The 18,957-nt window shown below is 33.4% G+C and overlaps 3 protein-coding genes across 3 annotated transcripts; 1 reads left to right on the plus strand and 2 right to left on the minus strand.

Annotated features, from left to right (window-relative positions):
• Window positions 1-752: 752 nt before the first annotated feature.
• LOC133795036 (peroxidase 42) lies at window positions 753-2,669 on the plus strand. Its single transcript, XM_062232490.1, has 4 exons — window positions 753-1,065; window positions 1,155-1,343; window positions 1,657-1,822; window positions 1,907-2,669. Exons 1-4 carry the CDS (start codon window positions 829-831, stop codon window positions 2,314-2,316), a joined length of 1,002 nt encoding a protein of 333 aa, XP_062088474.1. The 5' UTR covers window positions 753-828; the 3' UTR covers window positions 2,317-2,669.
• Window positions 2,670-7,512: 4,843 nt separating this feature from the next.
• On the minus strand, window positions 7,513-11,127 carry LOC133795038 (uncharacterized). Its single transcript, XM_062232492.1, has 6 exons — window positions 10,326-11,127; window positions 9,358-10,161; window positions 8,921-9,111; window positions 8,636-8,842; window positions 8,445-8,505; window positions 7,513-8,309 (listed from the first exon to the last, which is right to left on the minus strand). The coding sequence occupies exons 1-6, from the start codon at window positions 10,554-10,556 to the stop codon at window positions 7,683-7,685; spliced, it is 2,121 nt and encodes a 706-aa protein (XP_062088476.1). The 5' UTR covers window positions 10,557-11,127; the 3' UTR covers window positions 7,513-7,682.
• A 2,511-nt stretch (window positions 11,128-13,638) lies between these two features.
• Window positions 13,639-17,892, minus strand: LOC133795037 (calcium-dependent protein kinase 21-like). Its single transcript, XM_062232491.1, has 8 exons — window positions 16,852-17,892; window positions 15,945-16,088; window positions 15,710-15,862; window positions 15,130-15,242; window positions 14,755-14,922; window positions 14,524-14,651; window positions 14,315-14,414; window positions 13,639-14,226 (listed from the first exon to the last, which is right to left on the minus strand). Exons 1-8 carry the CDS (start codon window positions 17,666-17,668, stop codon window positions 14,155-14,157), a joined length of 1,695 nt encoding a protein of 564 aa, XP_062088475.1. The 5' UTR covers window positions 17,669-17,892; the 3' UTR covers window positions 13,639-14,154.
• Between the last annotated feature and the right edge of the window lie 1,065 nt (window positions 17,893-18,957).

The raw sequence follows: 18,957 nt of genomic DNA on the forward strand, positions 1-18,957 counted from the left end.
AATGATTATTTACCACGAAAGTATCCAACTTTTTACACTTAAGTACTTAAATTATATTTTTTGGTAGTGAAAATACTTTCTGTTCATGTTTTAGTGCAGTTAGTACCGTTACGTTAATTTTTATTGTTAAGTTTGTCTATAAAACGTATGTAAAAGTATTCAATTAAAGTGATATTTGTAGCGAAAATATCTAATTTAAAAGATGTTTGCAGTAAAAATATTAAATTTAAGAGATATTTACGATGAAAATACTCAAGTTATAAGCAAATTCTACACCATATAATGTAGGTATACTTAACGACGAAATAGATAATTACACTAGACCAAAATATGAACGGAAGTTAATTTTGCTGCATAAAAAAATAATTTAAGCACTTAAATGCTATAAACATATAAACAGAGTACTTTAATCACTTCAACGCAAATATCTTTTCTTAAAATTTGAGATTTATCGTTTTTAAAGAAAATATTTCTCTCTCTTTCTACCATAAACTTAAATTATATATTCTGGGAAAAACGACACGTAGCAATGCCAATCACAGGATTCACGGCGGTAAAATGTTTTTACCACATTGTGGTCATTACTCTTATAAGTAGTAATAAAGAAAACGTCACCCAACCCAAGTCATAAAGCATCAAAATCAGCGAAATAATAATAAAATAGAATAAGTTATTATAGCTTCCACTTTCTTTTTCTTTTTTATTGTCAAATTTATCCTCCTTTGCCTTATTTAATGTACCACTAGCTAGACATAGAGAGCAACAAACAATTGTGGTCAGTTACTGATCAGATCGAGTGAGAGGCCACATAGCACAGTCACAGAGAAAATGGGTTCCAAAGCTCTCATCTTCTTCGCTTTACTATCTTTCTCAGCACTTTCTTCTCTCAAAACCTCTTCGGCAGCTGAAAATGAGGAAGACCCAGGTCTTGTTATGAACTTTTACAAGGATTCATGCCCTCAAGCTGAAGATATTATCAAAGAACAAGTCAGGCTCTTATATAAGCGCCACAAGAACACTGCTTTCTCTTGGCTCAGAAACATTTTCCATGACTGTGCTGTCCAGGTAATCTCTCTCTCAAGTTCATCAAGAACTACTGCATGTTTTTATTATGAGTTTAATTTTAATTTTCTTTGTTTGAACAAAATCTACAGTCGTGTGATGCTTCACTGCTGCTGGACTCTACAAGGAGGTCCTTGTCCGAGAAAGAGATGGACAGAAGCTTCGGGATGAGAAATTTTAGGTACATTGAGACCATAAAAGAAGCTGTAGAGAGAGAGTGCCCAGGCGTCGTTTCATGCTCTGATATTCTTGTGCTCTCTGCAAGAGATGGCATCGTTTCGGTAAAAGTCTCTTCACTTTCTCTATTTTGGCTGTTCATTGCGACCAACATGTTATCTTGAGAAGTACTATCCATATGTACTGACAATATCATCCATCAATAAAGTAGATCTGAGTACAAACTATCTAATACTGATCTGCTTTACTTTAACTCATGACTACTGCATATATTAATAAAAATGGTTTTTAACTTTTTATGGCTTTTCTTAGCCAGCTGCTAGTTATTATTATTAACTACAAACCAACCAATTTGAGTACTCCGCTTCCGTAATTATGTAACCATTTTGTTGATACGGTTTTTTTCTTTGAGCTCAGCTAGGAGGACCTTACATTCCTCTAAAAACAGGAAGAAGAGATGGTCGCAGAAGCAGAGCAGAGATCCTCGAGGAGTACCTCCCTGACCACAACGAAAGCATGTCCGTTGTTCTTGACAGGTTCGCCTCCATGGGAATCGACACCCCTGGACTCGTTGCCTTGCTAGGTATATATATATATATCATCATCATCATGTATATAGACATGTATCATGCTCATTATATAATTCTTGATTATTTTTTTGATACAGGGTCACACAGCGTGGGGCGCACCCACTGCGTGAAACTGGTCCACCGGCTGTATCCGGAGGTGGACTCAGCTCTGAACCCGGACCACGTAGAGCACATGCTTTACAAGTGCCCGGACTCCATTCCAGACCCGAAAGCGGTCCAGTACGTGAGGAATGACAGGGGAACGCCTATGATTCTGGACAACAACTACTACAGAAACATATTGGACAACAAGGGCCTTCTGCTGGTGGATCATCAGTTGGCCACTGATAAGAGGACCAAGCCATATGTGAAGAAGATGGCCAAAAGCCAAAGCTACTTCTTCAAAGAGTTCTCTAGAGCCATCACCATTCTCTCCGAGAACAACCCTCTCACTGGTACCAAGGGTGAGATCAGAAAGCAGTGTAATGTTGCCAACAAGCTCCATTGAAAAACACCACACTTGTTTCAATATCTTAGAGTGATGATGTTGAGAGACTTGAAGAATAATTAAGATGATGGTTTGTAATGTGTGCATGGAAATGGCAGTACTACTATATGGTCATCTATTACTGTACTGTTAGCTAGTTAAGTTATTATTTTCCAATGTTTTCTTAGTACTAGTTTCATTAATTAGGTTTCTGCGTTCTTGATGGGGACTACTACAGACTGGGTTAAACCTGATGTGTATGTATGTATTTATGTATGTATGGACGATGGACGATGGTGATGTCATGTTATGTTATTGTGGGCACATGTGGATTGAAATGATGATGGTGAATGATCAGGCTTTGCGTGCCAAAATGGTAGCTAGCTAGCCAGCCTAGCCTAGCCCTCTCTTTAAGTATCAAAACTACAGTACTATTTAATAGCTCACATTTGTAGAGTACAATCTAAATAATTCTTCTAATTTTTTGTACAACTTAAATCTTATTAAAAATCATTCATATTTTTATGTATTTCGGCAAGAATAATTTTTTATTATTATTATTATTCTTGATCTAACTTATTTTCTTTTAATTTATTTTTAAGAAATGATTTTCTCATTATTTTATATCCAATCTAATCGAGCTATCCAAATGAACTATACAATAATATCATTAATATCCCTAATGATATCAATAGTTATAATAACACTAGTAGCGAGGGTGAGTGTGTGTTGCTTTATTATTCTATAGGCCCAAGTGCTCACATTGAGTATGAGAATGGTAAACTGAATAAAGGATGCTTTCCATTTGGGTCCCAGAACTCCCTTGAAAAAGAAAAAGAAAGATAAAGACAAGATTCATATTGTCACGCAAGATTTCTCAATGGTCCTTACCCAGTACTAATAATTATAATGATATGATAATATAGTAATTTGGTATAGTAAATCACCAAATATTCTTTTTTTTTATATTAATTTTAAATTTAGTTATTTTTTTAGTCATAATTAATATTGTTTCCAACCAATAAAAAATACTAACTATATTTAGAAATTGATATGCATTTGAAAAAATTAAAATTTATTTTTAAAAATATTAATTAACAACTATAAATATGAACTATTAATCTTAATCTAATGATTAATATTAAAGTATAGACACTTTTAGTTTTTTCTTAAGACTAAATAAATACAGCAACCGAAATAAAAGAAAATGTAAGAGAATAGTTCTATAAAAAAATTACAAATTTATCCGATAGTGTCAAAATTGTGCTAAATTTGACCTATGTTAAAAATTATGTTAAATTTATTACATAATATATCATGATGTATATTTGGAGTACTATCATTAATATATTATTTTTTTTATTTACTTTTATATATTTTTAATTTTTTATTATTAATTATAGTATATCATTAAATGTAAATGAAGATTTTTAAGCCATTTTTAATATTTTATTATTTTTTAATAAATATTAAATAAGTATTAATGAAAGATTTATATTTATATCAATTTTTTATAATTATGCATTAGAGTACATGATATAAAAATTTAGCCAAATATATCAATTTTTGTTTTTTTTCTTTCACAAATATAATATAATATTTACGTCTTCTATTGGTCTAATGTTATTTTACGCAATATTCACTTTTTAATAACTTTTTACAAATAATTACTATATTTATTAGAAGAAACTATTTTTCCTCCTTTCCCACTGGCCTCCGGCTCCTTTTCCTATTAGCATTTAAATTAGTAGATATCTACATCTACAACTCTTCTTCAATTGTTTTCATAACAACTTTTTAATAGATGATAAATCAATACTGCATTTATAGACCAAAATGTAGTATCTATGCAAACATAATTAATTTTTTGAAAATTAACAGCAACAATGTGCATATATATAAATATAATTAGGGGAATTTTATAGTAGGATGCTATTTTTGTCCCTGCCGGTGGTGGCGTCTATGTTTTCGGTACGTGGAGAAATTATAATCTAATTTTTTCATATGACAGTGTATATTGTAGTTATAACAGATATTCCATCAATTTTTTAGAAATTCCGAATAATTGAGAATGCTGAAAACATAGTTCAAACAGTCAGTTGTACGCGTGCATATATTTTTTTATATCCGCGTGTAACTCACTATTTTGAACTCTGTTTTTCGACACTGTAAATTATTCATAATTTTTTGAAAATTGATGGAATGCCTACTATAACTATAAAATATACCATCATATTAAAAAATTAGGTTATAATTCCAAGTACCGAAAACAAAGATACCCTTGCCGATAGGGAAAAAAAATGACACCCCACTATAGAATTTCTCTATATAATTAAGGGGAAATATGTGTCATTCATCCTTATGTAGTTCATTTTGTTGCACTTAAATCCTTATGTAATTTTTTTGATGGCAAAAATCTTTGTCGTTACATATTTGGTGTGGACGTTGGTCCCCAACCGTTAAGTATGTCAAGGGGTACACGTGGCAGCACCCGATTGGCAGCAAAATTTGCTTTTGAAATTATATTTACATAATTTTTTTAGGTGAATAAATTATTTTATTTAATTTTTTGCAATAAAAAATTTACTTAGGCATTAAAGTGCAAGAAAATGAGCTACATAGGTATTTATGCTGCAAATTTCTCAAAAACGAATTTTGCCGCCAATCGGGTGCTGCCACATGTATCTCTTGATACACTTAACGGTTGAGGAACCAATGGCCACACCAAATGTGTAACGACAAAGATTTTTGCTGCAAATTTTTTTACATAAATATTTAAGTGCAACAAAATGAATTACTTAGAATTAATGCCCCAAATTCCCCTATAATTAATGACCTCAAACAAAATTTTGGGTCCTTTTAAAAAAAAAATGGGTAGGATAGGATGGAGATGAGGGATAATTTTCCTATATATCCTCTAGTAGCCTTTAAAAAAACGGTGTATTAAGAGTAGCGTTCCAATCACGTTTGCAGTAGACACTTGACCTAGATATGTATGCAATTGTAGTATGGTTGGTAATACGTGTCTTTCGATTTTCTTCTTATAATTATGGTTGTTCTATTATTCTACTTGAGTAAACATTATTTTTACGCCACAATTTAGAATAATTAACGGAGTAAACTCAACACAATATCATATAATTTAGATTTCTAATTACAAATACTACTTCTTAAGCATTATATGTAAGATTAATAATAAATATTAGAGTGAATAATATAGTTGCTATTTTATAACATTAAGAGATAAGCATACAGCTTTTTTCAAGTCTCATTCTCTCACAAACCCTAGTGCCTCATTCTCTATCCCTCTTGATTTACATCCCTATCCAGGAGAGGGAAATTATTCTATTGTTTTTTTATTGCTTCACATGCATCATCTTTTTTTTAATGAATATTTTGTTCTTATAGATTTTAAATTGTTTTAATTTTTAGAAATTTTGTTCCATCATTTTATAGATCACTGTGAATTTAAGTCTATTGTGGTTTATTTCAATAAACTTTATGTATATAAGTCATCAAAGATACACAAGGTTTATTGATAAATCAATTGAAAGTCAAATGATGATTTCAGAGAGTGAAAATATATGTATACAGTATAGTAGATCTCGATTTATGTGGATTTGTCTGAGTACTCTATTTTTGTTTTGTGTAATTAAAATTCCAAATTCAATGATTTAATTCGTTATATTCCGTTTCAACTTTTATATTTGTATGGTTGACTAATAAAGCATGGATGAAGTATATTTACAGATTGTTCACAAAATTTCCACAATGTTGACAAATATTCATGATATATTTGTAGAAATGTTGACATATAATCCAAAAAAAAAGCAAGGAATAATACTGTGTTTTTTTTTTGGGCAAAAACATTGTAACGAAGTGATAATACAATTACCTTTACAAAATTCTCATATTTGTGGAAACTTTTTTTTGTGTGTGTATGTGGCTATTTTTATATAAAAGAAAAGGACAGAATTTTTTTATTTCAAAATATTACAACTTTATCGAAAAATCTATCAACATTGACCTTTTCATAGATATTATTAGTAAATTAAAAATCCACACTTCGTTCTTGACTATGAAATTAAAAAGAAAGAAGAGTGAGAGGATTATTAATAAATGGATTTGGATCATATTTGTTTTGATACCAGTAATTTTAAGAATAATGATACATATATTTAAATTGTATATAGTGTTTACACACAATAATGTGTAGTTAATTTGAATTATTTTAACTAGGACGACATTACTTTTAATTACGTGATTATAATTAATTACACGTCATTGTACATAATTTATTTTCAACAACAACATCACTTTATACATTTACTTCCCTACTTACCATAATTAATAAATGATCCATCACAACAGCGACAATAATGTTACCAGAAAACAATAATTACCAAAAGACACGCCACGAATAGGGATGTAAATGGGGCGGGTCAGCCCCGCCCCACCCCGCCTCGCGAACATTTTGCCCCGCCCCGGCTTAATCGGGGCGGGTCAACCCCGCTCCATTTGCCCTATTTAACTTTTTTTTTAAGAAACATTAAATTATAATTTTAGAATTTTCCCAAAAGCTAAATATTATTTTTTATTGTAATCTTTATATTTTACACATGGTATCAACTACACCATCAAATATTATATTTTGTTTTTTTTATTTTAAAATTTACAAAATAAATACAAGAATAAGGATGAATGATATAAAACATATTTTTCAATATTTATAATTATTTCTAGTCTATATAGAATTAAAAATATTATAAACCACATATAAAATGTGATTTTTACGTACTATGTATATAAGTAGCATGAGAGAATTGAGTTAGAGTATAAAAAAAAAAAAAAAAAATTGAGGCGGGGCGGCCCCGCCCCGTTTAAATTCCTAGCTGCCCCGCCCCAAATTCCGCTCCGCTTTTACCAGGGCAAAGATGCCCGTCGGGTCGGGGCCCCGCCCCGCCGCCCCATTTTGCCACGAAGAATCGAAAAACAACAACATATATCAACAAATAAATGACAAAACTTTAAAAACGAAAAGAGACTTTCGAAAACGACAACAGTCAAGGAAAGTACCAGTTGAAAACGACAATTTTGTAAAGAAAGAAAGAAACGGTAGATTTTTCAAAGACTAGGTATGTTACGACCAGGTTAATGCGCAAATAGAAATAAATACTGGTGTAATAAACTATAGCATCTTGGAATGATTATCTCCACTTTGAAGCTATAATATTGCACATGAATACGATTATCTTGTAACTTACATATTTTCACCGAGCAAAGGAGGCCCAAAAATGATTCAAATGATCTATATAGTGATCATTATTTGACAAGATATTACTGCATGAGATGAGAAACACATTGAATGACTAGTACATTATTTTATTTTATTTTTCTGTGCCAACTTTCTGATTTTTCTTTGGCTCTGTACTGCTCGAACTACTATCAGAATCATTAGCATCATCATTTAAGCCTGTGTCATTCTTGCGGTCGCCTTCTACGATTTTCGGTATCAAAGGAGTATAATAAGGCTGCGGATGAATGGAAATGTAGTTTCCAGCTGAAGGGAAAGATTGATAACCATATGTTGGTGTGTAAGGTGTAGCAGGAGGATATGTGTTTGGAGGAGGCCAATACATTAAAGCTGGCACAAATGGATTTGTTGGCTGTGGTGGGAGTGTGTGATGATGATGATATGGGGTTTGGTTTGGGAAGGGGACATTAGTACTAGAGTTGGCAATTACAGAGTTAGAGATTTCTAATGGCGTCTGAGGCTGAGGTGGGATAGACTGATGATGAAATGCTGCCATTGCTTGTGTATGAATGGATGTATACCCCATTAATCCAAATTGAGAAGGAGGTCCGGAGCTCAAATGTCCCGGTTTTTGGAGTGCTAAATATCTTTGTGTGTTATGATTATTAGGCTTACTGATGGAGCTGGAGTTGGCCTGTTTCTTTACCTTTGGTTTTGTAGAACATGTTTTCCCTGTGAGTTGCTGGGAACCAGGACTAGCCTGATGAAGAAAAGGGATACAAAGTTAGAAGCCAAGAATTGGATTGGTGTTAAAACTTGAAACTTACTTTTGTAATGGCATGGGAATTCTGATTTGCCCTTGACAGATGACAAAACAAGAAGTAAGTAAGCTTACAGAGTCAGAAACAATTTGATGTGGGAGAAACAAATCTTCTCCTTCAGCCTCCTCATCTGTCCTGTAACAGAGAAGCTATGCATCAATTAAACCATGTCAAGAGTACACTGAAATAAGATATTCACTTCCACAAAGCACATAATCAACATTTTTGTTATGTATTTATCTTGGTATGCGATTTCTCACTTTACCTGTAATATTTCTGAAGCAAGTCTAAGTTCCGGTACTTGGTTTCCCTTTGAACTAGATCATCAGGAAAACCAGCCATGAAGAGAAGTGTAATGCCCAAGGCCTTGAAGAAGAAGCTCCCACTTCGAACATGAGCTAGCATCACCATTCGACATATAAGTGGACCAAAAGACTTAAGCTTGTTCCTTCCCATTCGCTGTCTGACATATCTGGAACAAGGAAACATGTCAATCTTTAGAGCATAGAACCAAGTGTTTGATAGTATGGCATACTGAAATGGTACTTACTCATTTTGGGGAAGATTTCTTGTCCTTCCTCCATACTTTATACATAGAAATAAGCACGATGGGCAGCTAGAATCTGATGGACGCATAGCCTTCTCTTCCTCTAGTACCTGAATAGGACATAATGTTGGGTTCTGTCGATTTGGATAGAAAACTTTCCTCCTAACTTGAGGATTCTCATATAGAACATGCTCCTAGCAAAAAGAAAAGAATAAAATCAGTAATTAGATAAGAATATATATGTTTTATATATATGACTTCACACAGGATAATGCTACCAAAACTAGTGTGGTCATGTTGGTTAAAGAACAACAAACCCCACCATGAGTCTATGACACATAAATAGTGACATGTTGTACTCTTCACCAACTTTGTCAATACCTTGCTGATAAGATTTATGACACTATTAAGTTGATGATGCACCGAATTTATTTGCTTACCCCTGGATTAGAAGGAGACTCATATGGCTCTCCCTTCTTCAAAATGCTAAAGTGATTAAAATCCAACTCATACATATCTTCACATCCATGCCTTATCCCAAGTGATGCGAACACAATGATCTTCCTTATGGTGTGGGATTGAGCATTCTTTTGCTCAATAGCTTCAGACTCAATTATTCTCTTCACTTCTCTTGGACAGAAGGCCACTTTTGGAGGTTTTTTATTATGTGATATGCTCCCTGATCCTGCATAACAATTAGTATACCTCCCCATATTAAGGATACTGGTTGGTGGGGATTTATAATCTCTGATAACATTTTCATCTTGTTTTCTGGTTTGGTCTCTGATCAACTCAATCTCATCAGAAATGGGCTGTGTTTCAGGTAGTTCTTCATTTGTCAGTAGGTTGTGATGTAATGGCTCTACGACAACATTGTTCACGTCGTTTGCAGTTGTTGAGATTTCATTAGCTTCCCTTTCTTTATGCTCATTGTTAATACCATCATCTTCGTGATAATCATCCTCTTCATCATCACTTTCATCTGTATCATAACAATCTGCAGGAGACTCACCATCTTTGACCTTTTCATATTGCAAAAACTGTGTCTCATCCATGCTCATCCAGTTTACTAAACGGTTCTCTAGAAATGGGTCTTTCTGGGCCAAGCATTTTGTTTCTTGGTTCTTCTCTGAAGAGTCTTCGCTTTTGATAGTCTTTTCTGTATCATTTCCATTACTAACTGTCTCTGTCTTCTGCTTCTTAAACTTTTTGAAGTTGGTTTCCCTTGGAGTAGGACAACTGCCCTGAAATATAATGCAAGAACACCCTTTGATGATACGATCCTATCAGTAATGGTGGATTATGATCCCTCTTATTATAACTTACCATAGAATAGAGAATAAGGAAATGTTTCTCAAAACTCCAAAGAAGAAAATTAATAAAAATAGATAAAAGGTGATTAGCATACCTGTCCATTTGTGCAAAGAGAGTCCTTGGCTCTTTCCTGTATTTGAGCTTCAAGAAAAGATATCTTCTTCATAAGCTCTGCATTTTTCTGTCTTTCCCTTTGTAACTCAGCTGAAATCTCAGCTATAACGTTGACACTTTCTCCTTTGACTTCTTGCTCTATAGCACATAATGCTGAGGTATTGACCAAGCTAGCACAAGATTGCAGCTCCACCATTGGAGGAGGCACCATAAATACAACCAAAATTAAAAATACAAATAAGAGAGCCTTTTTTTTCAATATCCACTGAAGTAAGGATTGCCCGCTAATCAAACAGAAAACAGAAGCTCTCAAGAAGAAAATATTGCAAAACAAAGAGTGTCAGGAAGCAGTATAAATAATTAAATAAAATGGCAAAATGGGTTGTCTAATTAGCTACATTACAAGATGGAAAAGCCATTATTAGAGGGGAACTTGAAACCAGTTCATGCAAAGTGGCATGAGAGTACTATATAACAGTGTAATAATATGAGCCTATTTAGGCACAGAGCTAAAAAGTTGACTGAGAAATGATCTAAAATGGGAGAGACCATAAGATTGGTTTAGGTAGAGTGCAGTCAAACTGTGAAGTGTACAAGAATAAAAGTTCAAAAGAAGAAGAAGAAGAAGAAGAAAGAGACGTCTCTAGCCAATACAGATTTTCTTCAGAGATGGAATATGGAAGTGATCGAAGATGTGGGATAGAAGAAGCCTTTGGTTTTGCTTTCTTCTCTGGTTCGCTAAAGGAAGAAAGAGAGACATGGAAAGAAAGAGAGAGACGACGGGCTATTAAGCATGCAAGTCCACGTGCACCTCTTTCTCTCTCTGTCTTTGGATTCTGAGTCTCCACATTTCATTTTCCTCACCCAAATGACAAGAACTTTTTCTTTTCTTTTTTCTTTAATAACATTCGAAAATGATTATGATCATTACTGCAAGATCCAATATTTGGAGATGAAGAAATAAAATATATTCTAAGCATTTCTTTTGTTATGTTTTCTTCTGATATATAAGTCCCTTAACAATTAGAAAATGATATGAAAAAAATTGACATGTATGAATAGTGCAATCTTTGTAAAATGTGCCTTTAAGGTTTATCAATGTTTGGTCCTCTAAAAAAAAGGTTTATCAATGTTTGGGTTAGGAACACGTAAAACTAAATGTTTAAGACCTCAAATTAGTTCTTTACTTAGATCGAGGCTCACACATTGTGCATTAACCATTAGTTTTTGAAGTAAACTCTTAAAATATTAGAATCCCATTGTGTTACATATGAAAATACTAAAAGGGGTTTGCTCTTTGATTGGTAATACCAACTCATCTTCTGATATATAAAAATCAGCAGCATTGTCTTCTTATGTAAGTGGAAATACTCCTAATCCAATTTTCTACTAAGTGCGAGGAGCATCCGAGGCACTGTTGATAATAGTTTTAGCTGTGTGAAACCTATAATGATAAATATATTATAGTTTTTGTTTTTTTGCCAAGTTAAAAACACTAGTATCTTACCTACTTATTTATATATCAACAAACAAATGATACTGAGAGAATGTCATATCCTAATAGGCCAACTTAATTTTACCTTAGATTCCACTTGAGCTGTTTCCATAGTGATGAATTATGTTACATGCGGACTGTTTTATTAAGCAAAACATGCTATCCATGAAAATAAACTAAAAACATCACTCATAGGAACTTGGAGTTTGAGGGTTTCCTTAGTCACCCCATTGTCTGAATTTGTTTTTAAGATAAGAGTTTGGCATCTTTTAACATGATTGAAATGTTGGATTAAGAACAAAAAATAAAAGAAGAGAATTCATTTGGAAATATTCTAACTTGTCATAAATTTTCATGAACACCCCCCAAGAGAAGAGTTGTACTAGTATAGTATCGTCCATTGAGTTCAAAACAAGATTGCACCAATAATTAAATAATTGATGCAGAAATATCAAACTTGAGAGAGGGGTTATGATTACTGAAAGGAAAAAGATAAAAGTTTTATGTGTGTCTAGTGTCTTAACTGGCGAGTTCTTCTGTCATCTGCTACCCCTTTTTTCAAGGTGAAAATGAATAAAGAAAATGTGTGCACACGTGCATATAATATGCTTAGTGGGGTACAATGCAGAACCAGAATACAACCTCACGTGAAATGGGAACTTAAATGCTTGTCTCTTTAATGCAATTTGTGTCAGGGGAATATGAAACTGAAAACCTTGGATACCATTCTTCTAATTTAAACAACAGCTTCACCCACTGACCACGCTTGCTTTTCACTATGAGACACCACAATCCAAATTTAGTAAGTTCTGATTACAGATTAGCCCATATTTCATATCACCTCAATTGGGATGTTTTAGTCTTTTCACTTGTAATGGGGGGTGCCCCAAGAGTGAGAAAACAAGGTGGGGAGTTGTCTTGTGAACCAAGGCCTTGAATATTAAACTCTTCTTGATGTTCTACAAAAATAATAATAATAATAATAATAATAATAATAATAATAATAATAATAAGAAGGCAAAAGAGTAGACCTATAATGAGTACACCACACCCTTCTTGATTCACTGCCTTTCTAGGGAAAATGTGTTGCTAAGGAAAACAAATTACTTTTATAATATTATATATTTATATTTTATGAAAGTGGAGAGTTGGGGTATCATGCACATACTTTTTTTTTCTCTTGTAGAGCGTGTAAAGAAAACTTAGGATTGTTATACATATATATAAACATTAGCTTCAAACGATGTGAAATTTATGGTTTTATCATGACCAAGGAGTTAATTTCAGTGAACAAACTGACGAAATGGTTAAAGTTTCAGGGAGCTTTAGTCTTCTGGCCCCAGAAAGTAAATGTAGATAAAAGATTCTCCCCCTTGACATTATACATTGTTTTTATCTTGTTTTTCTAAATAGCTGGATTCATGATCAACAGTATGGTTTAAATTTATATGGTTCTTCAGTGAATGGCATTATTAAAATAAATAATATAAATGTGATATATGAGATTGCTCAAATCTGTAATGGTGTTTATGTTAGCCACCTCTCTCTGCTGGGGAAGCAAAATGGCTACTTCTGTAAATTGAGAGAGAGAGAGCTTCAAATAATAAATTGGTGGCCTGGTTTGGGGGTCACAAAAACTCAGGTGCAGCAAACATGTCAGACAAGCAGGGCACTCAACCAATAGTCTTGACTTCTTTATTTAATTACAGCTAGAGAATAGAGAAGGGTAAGAAGAAAGGAAAGACAGTTTTCATTAATTTCTGTACATGTTAAGGAATCTCCCATGAATGCCTTAAGCTATCCAAATACTTCCCTCAATGCTATTGAATTCACATATTTAACTATTCTTTTGGTTGGGTAAACACAATAAAGTTAATAACATATTACAAATATAGAGAGTGGCAGTGTAAGCCCAAAAATAGAAATAATTCTTCCCTCACTCGATACAATATCATTTTATGATATCCAGGTCAATGAGCAAAACAAATGATCTCATACATGGTAATTCACAAAGTGTAATTGTCAATAACTAGATGTGCATATAAACTTAACTCCAACCAACAATGGATCTAAACCAAAACTCTCAAGCTTTGCATTTTCAAAACTGCTCATTGTGAGGTTCAGGATGGCAAAAAGGGTTCCTAAAGAAAACCATCTCAATTCTCAAACAATGGTTCAACCCATATCACAGAATCACACCCTATGTTGAAAAGGTTCCAGCTCTGATTCCTCTAGACGCAGCCAAGCCACACACCTAGCAGCTTACTTGGAAGATAACATGCATCTCTTAATGTTCCAACACTAATTAATGAGACTAAATGAGCTTTGCAGATGGGTGCCCGCTTCTCATCATTACACAGAATTCTGAGTAGTTAATTCTACCATCCTGTTTTCGATGTGGTATCAGTACCAAAATGACTACAAGAGAGTTGGCATAAGTTTCTGAAAGTAGGGAGAAGGAGAAAAAAACTTACATTGTCAGTATCAACCTCTGAAATTATTTCTTTGATATTGGCTTCATCACCTATTCCATGCTCTTTCATGGCAGTCTCTAATTCATCTCTTGTTATAAACCTGTCATGAAAATGCAACAATAAGTGAGCATTGACAACTTTCATACTCACTATGCAAGAGTGAGTATATTTTTTAATATAGCCGGCATCAACATAAAAGTTATACTCACCCACTGTTATCCTTGTCAAAATACTGAAATACTTTGTACAGCTGCTCGTCTCTTTCTAGTCTGTGTCTATGCATTGTAGCAGATATAAATTCAATGTAGTCGATTGTTCCATTTCCATCCACATCAGCCTGATATGCAACATAGAGAATCATAAAAAGTTCCAGTTGAAAATGGAAGGGAATGATTATTTTCAACATTAAAGTTAATGCTCCAGCAAGGTCAATTGCTTACAGCATCCATGAGTTGCTTGACTTCAGTCTCTGACAGCCGCGAACCAGTACGAGCCAAACCTGATTTCAGTTCTTCGTATGTTATTGTGCCACTCTTGTCAGTATCCATGTTGGTGAACAATGCTTTAAGACCCTTAATTTCTTCTTCAGAGAGATTCTCTGCAATTACCTATAGGCAATTTTTCAAGTGCAAACAACTAATGTTATTAAGAGGAAAGAAAAATTTATCTAGACCTGCACAAGCTTGAAAGTTGAACAATACCAATTCTGGAGATAAAACTTCAAGAAGCCAGCTAATGCGACTTCAAATGGAAAGTTAGCAGTTTAAATTTAGTAAAAACAGATGATTTGAATGAGATTTTCAATATAAATTTACCTTTAAAGCAAGCTGTTTGAGCTTATTCATTGCCCTAAATTGCTTCATTCTGGATAGAACCGCACTATCTATAGGGTCATCTGATGCTTCACCCTCTCTCAGCCAAGGATGATCTTAACATACAGAAAAGAATCATTGTTTAATAGTTAGAAGCACAACGAACAAATCACAAGGTAGATTTAATAGTCGCAATATTAACCAAATGATATCAAATTGCAGAGTTATTAGCAACATCAGGAATGCTATGAAAATTACTCTTGGATCAGATGCAAAATTAGAAAATAGTTCATGTAAGAAGAGAAAGAGAAATCTTCTATCACATTTGTGTGTCTCTTACTATCCCACTACTTAAAATTTAACACATCATCATTTATCTAAATTCACCCTTTTATTTATGTCTCCTTCCCTTCTTTTTTTTTTTTTTTGAAAGGCTGTCTCTTTCCTGTCTCATGATTGCTTTTTTAAAGGCACTTTTTTTTTAAAAAAAAAAGCACTTTGAAAATTGATCACCACGTGAAGGAAAACTTTAAGCACATTTCCATATGAATAAATTTGTTTCGAAATGAAAATGGTTCAATACCAAGAACTTGTGCAGAAGTAATTCTCTTTTTTGGGTCTTGGGTAAGCATCCTTTTAATTAGATCTTTGGCAGTGGTAGATATTGAAGGCCATGGTTGACTTTCAAAGTCAATTTCCCCTTCCAATATGGCAGCAAATATTCCCTTTTCAGTTTCTGCAGCACAAAAGAAAGGAGTATTACCAGTAAAAAGAAACAACAACAAGAGAGAACATCGAATTGTTGAACTCGTATTTACCTGCCCAAAATGGAGGTACACCACTAAGTAAGATATACAGAATGACTCCTGCACTCCATACATCTATTTCTTTTCCATAATGTCGGCGCAATACTTCAGGAGCAACGTAGTAAGCACTGCCAACTAAATCACGGTACACCTTTCCTGAGAAGATTGTCATAAAATATCGGTCAAACATAAAAGTTCATGCTCTTGCTTAAGATGTCAGAAAATATGGATGCAAAATATAATCTAAATGTTAGAGAAAAAATCATATTCATGATTCCATTAGATATAACCATCCAGACTGACATGTTAAATTTCTCTTCTTCATTTTTCTTTTCTGTAAATGAAACTTGAAATATGACAAAAACCAAAGCAAAGACAAATAGTTTTTATTCAAGCCCCCCAAACTTGTTTAAATTAGGAGAAAAGTAGGGTGTTGGTCTACAACATACAATCTTCCTTTACTAACTTTCCTACCGTGTCAGTAAGCCTTGATGGCCAACCAAATTGATGTGATATCAATGCACATGGTACAATTCACAGATAAGCTCTTCAAAAGACAAAATGAGTTGTAACGTCAAAATAGTACTTTTTATTATTTATACTAAGGCACGATAAATTGGCAATGATAGCAATTCCTAATGCTTAAATCCTGAACCGGTAACACCATTATACTTTATAGTTGGTTACACGTACGGTAAGGTTCTTTACACGGTTATAACAAATAAAACACAATTATGTTAATAAGTACTAAAAATTGGACAGAGATATAGGACCATGGTCACTTGAGGGACCAACCCAATTGGGATAATAGATCAATAAATCAAATTAGCTCACCAATTCTAAATTCCTTCAACAACATTAACACAATAAACCATAAAAACAGGGATTAAAACACGAAGTAATACTATACAAAACTCACCTTCCTCGGTGTAAACAGACAGTCCAAAATCAGCAGCCTTCAGCATTGCCCCTTTATCTTTGCTAGAGAACAAGAAATTCTCAGGCTTGAGATCTCGATGGATGACACCCATGAAATGGCAAATATGGACAACATTGGCAATGGCCCGGAAAAGCTCCGAGGCATCCCTTTCTGAATACTTCCCCTGGGCAATAATCCGATCAAAGAGCTCCAAACCAGCACAAAGCTCCATCACAAGGTGGACGGAGTACCTATCCTCATAGGCTCCCTTAATTTCCACAATGTTTGGCTGCCCAGATAAATGCTGCATGATCTGAATCTCTCTCATGACATCATCTCTATCACTCTTATTAACCAGCTTCCGCTTCAGTATAGATTTGCAGGCGTATGTGTCACCAGTTGAATTCTCAGTACACAAGTAAGTAATCCCAAACTGGCCTCTACCCAGTTCTTTCCCCAGAGTGTAGAACTGCTTGATATCTTCAAAGGGTCTACCCAGAATAGCATTTGGGGGAATTGGGTCCGCAGAAACAGGGCTGGGCTGCTGCTGCTCAGGCGGCGGCGGCGGAGGCTGCCTTGGTTGTGGCTCTGGTTCTGGGCGGGTCTTGGGTGGTGGGAAATGAGTTTCAGGGGCTACTGAAACTTTCTGGGTTTGAACAATGGGTTGTTGTTGGGGTTGTTGTTGGTGGTGGTGCTCATACGTTTGATGAGAGGCGGTACTAACAGAGGCAGGTGCTGATCCATAGGGAGTAGTAGCAGAAGAAGCATTAGTACCACCTGGTTTTGGAATTCTCTTCTTGCTCTGACAACAACCCATTATTTCTTAACAGATAAGAGAATTTGATGATGGGAATGAAAAGAGGAAAGAAAAAAAAAGGCTTAAAGGTTAAAACTTTGGGATTTAAGCTTATTTAAATAGCTTGTAAAGTTCTAGCAAAAAAAAAATAGCTGGTAAAGACAGGGAAGGCAAGCAGAATCAGTGGACACGAAAAACATGTGGGAGTAAAAGAGAAAGGAGATGAGATATAGAGCAAAAAAGAAACAGAAAAAAATAAGTAAAAGAAAAAAGATGATAAGAATAAATGCAAAAGGCCAAAGCAACGCACCACACAAGTGACAAATGTGTGTTATTCTGATTTTTTTTTTTTATCCAAATGAGGCCATGGATTTTAGCAGATGATACAATTTTTTTTTTCTCTTTAAATATAAATAATAAAAAATCTCCTGTTAGTAACACCCCACATGACCGTGTAGGAAATGTTTTGTTGAAAAAGTGAATATAGGGAAAATTGATACTTTTCCCACTATTATTTTGGTCATTGTCTGAGCTTACAAACATAGAAAAATTGGTGATGGACACTAATTAATCTTTTTCCCTTTTTAAAAAACAAAAAATAGTATGCGTTTTTATTTCATCCCATTAAACTGTAGATTTTAAATTCCTCTAAAAAATAAATAAAAACTGTAAATTTAAAGGGCCCTGGCTATCGGTCCATAAAAGGAAACAATAAAGAGAAATGATTAGAAACGACCAAAAATAAAATTATCAAGAAGTTAATGTTCTCATTTTTTAAATTATAGATAAATGATCATTTTACATTGTTGATTACTTAATTTTTTTTTTTATAATTTGTTTATTTATTTAGGATTATATCACTTTAATATAGTGGTATATGCATATTAGTTTTGTTTAATTAGTTTTTATTTTAAAGTTATATTGATTTTTTAAGTTTTTTATAGGTTGTTGGTATATTATTTTCCAATTAGTGTATATGTTTTTTGTGGTATGGTATATAATTTTTTTTTTGTGATATTTAATTTCTATTTTATTATACATAGTGGTAGTATATAATTTTGTATCATGGTATATACATTTTAATGGTAGTATATAATTTTGTTAGTATAGTATATACATTTTTTAGTAATAATTTTGTAAGTTTTGATAATATATTATTTTTCAACTCGGTATATATATTTTGTGGTATGATATATCATTCAACAACTTATAAAAAACGAAAAAAAAATCAAAATAACTTTAAAATAAAAACAATTAAACAAAACTAATATACATATACCATAATATTAAAATATTTAGAATAAAATAGT

This window comes from Humulus lupulus, chromosome 8 (genome assembly GCF_963169125.1).
Source record: "Humulus lupulus chromosome 8, drHumLupu1.1, whole genome shotgun sequence".
NCBI lineage: Eukaryota > Viridiplantae > Streptophyta > Magnoliopsida > Rosales > Cannabaceae > Humulus > Humulus lupulus.

Excerpts from the sequence above, each read along its gene's own strand:
- LOC133795038 (XM_062232492.1), bottom strand. The coding sequence starts at position 10,556 with ATGGTGCCTCCTCCAATGGTGGAGCTGCAATCTTGTGCTAGCTTGGTC. Across the intron at positions 9,112-9,357 it reads AGTCTCCTTCTAATCCAGGG|GAGCATGTTCTATATGAGAA; the intron begins GTAAGCAAATAA and ends TCTTTTTGCTAG. Across the intron at positions 8,843-8,920 it reads AGAAATCTTCCCCAAAATGA|ATATGTCAGACAGCGAATGG; the intron begins GTAAGTACCATT and ends TCCTTGTTCCAG.
- LOC133795037 (XM_062232491.1), bottom strand. The coding sequence starts at position 17,668 with ATGGGTTGTTGTCAGAGCAAGAAGAGAATTCCAAAACCAGGTGGTACT. Across the intron at positions 15,243-15,709 it reads TACTTCTGCACAAGTTCTTG|ATCATCCTTGGCTGAGAGAG; the intron begins GTATTGAACCAT and ends CTGTATGTTAAG. Across the intron at positions 14,652-14,754 it reads TCAAGCAACTCATGGATGCT|GCTGATGTGGATGGAAATGG; the intron begins GTAAGCAATTGA and ends GTTGCATATCAG.
- LOC133795036 (XM_062232490.1), top strand. The coding sequence starts at position 829 with ATGGGTTCCAAAGCTCTCATCTTCTTCGCTTTACTATCTTTCTCAGCA. Across the intron at positions 1,344-1,656 it reads CAAGAGATGGCATCGTTTCG|CTAGGAGGACCTTACATTCC; the intron begins GTAAAAGTCTCT and ends CTTTGAGCTCAG. Across the intron at positions 1,823-1,906 it reads TGGACTCGTTGCCTTGCTAG|GGTCACACAGCGTGGGGCGC; the intron begins GTATATATATAT and ends TTTTTGATACAG.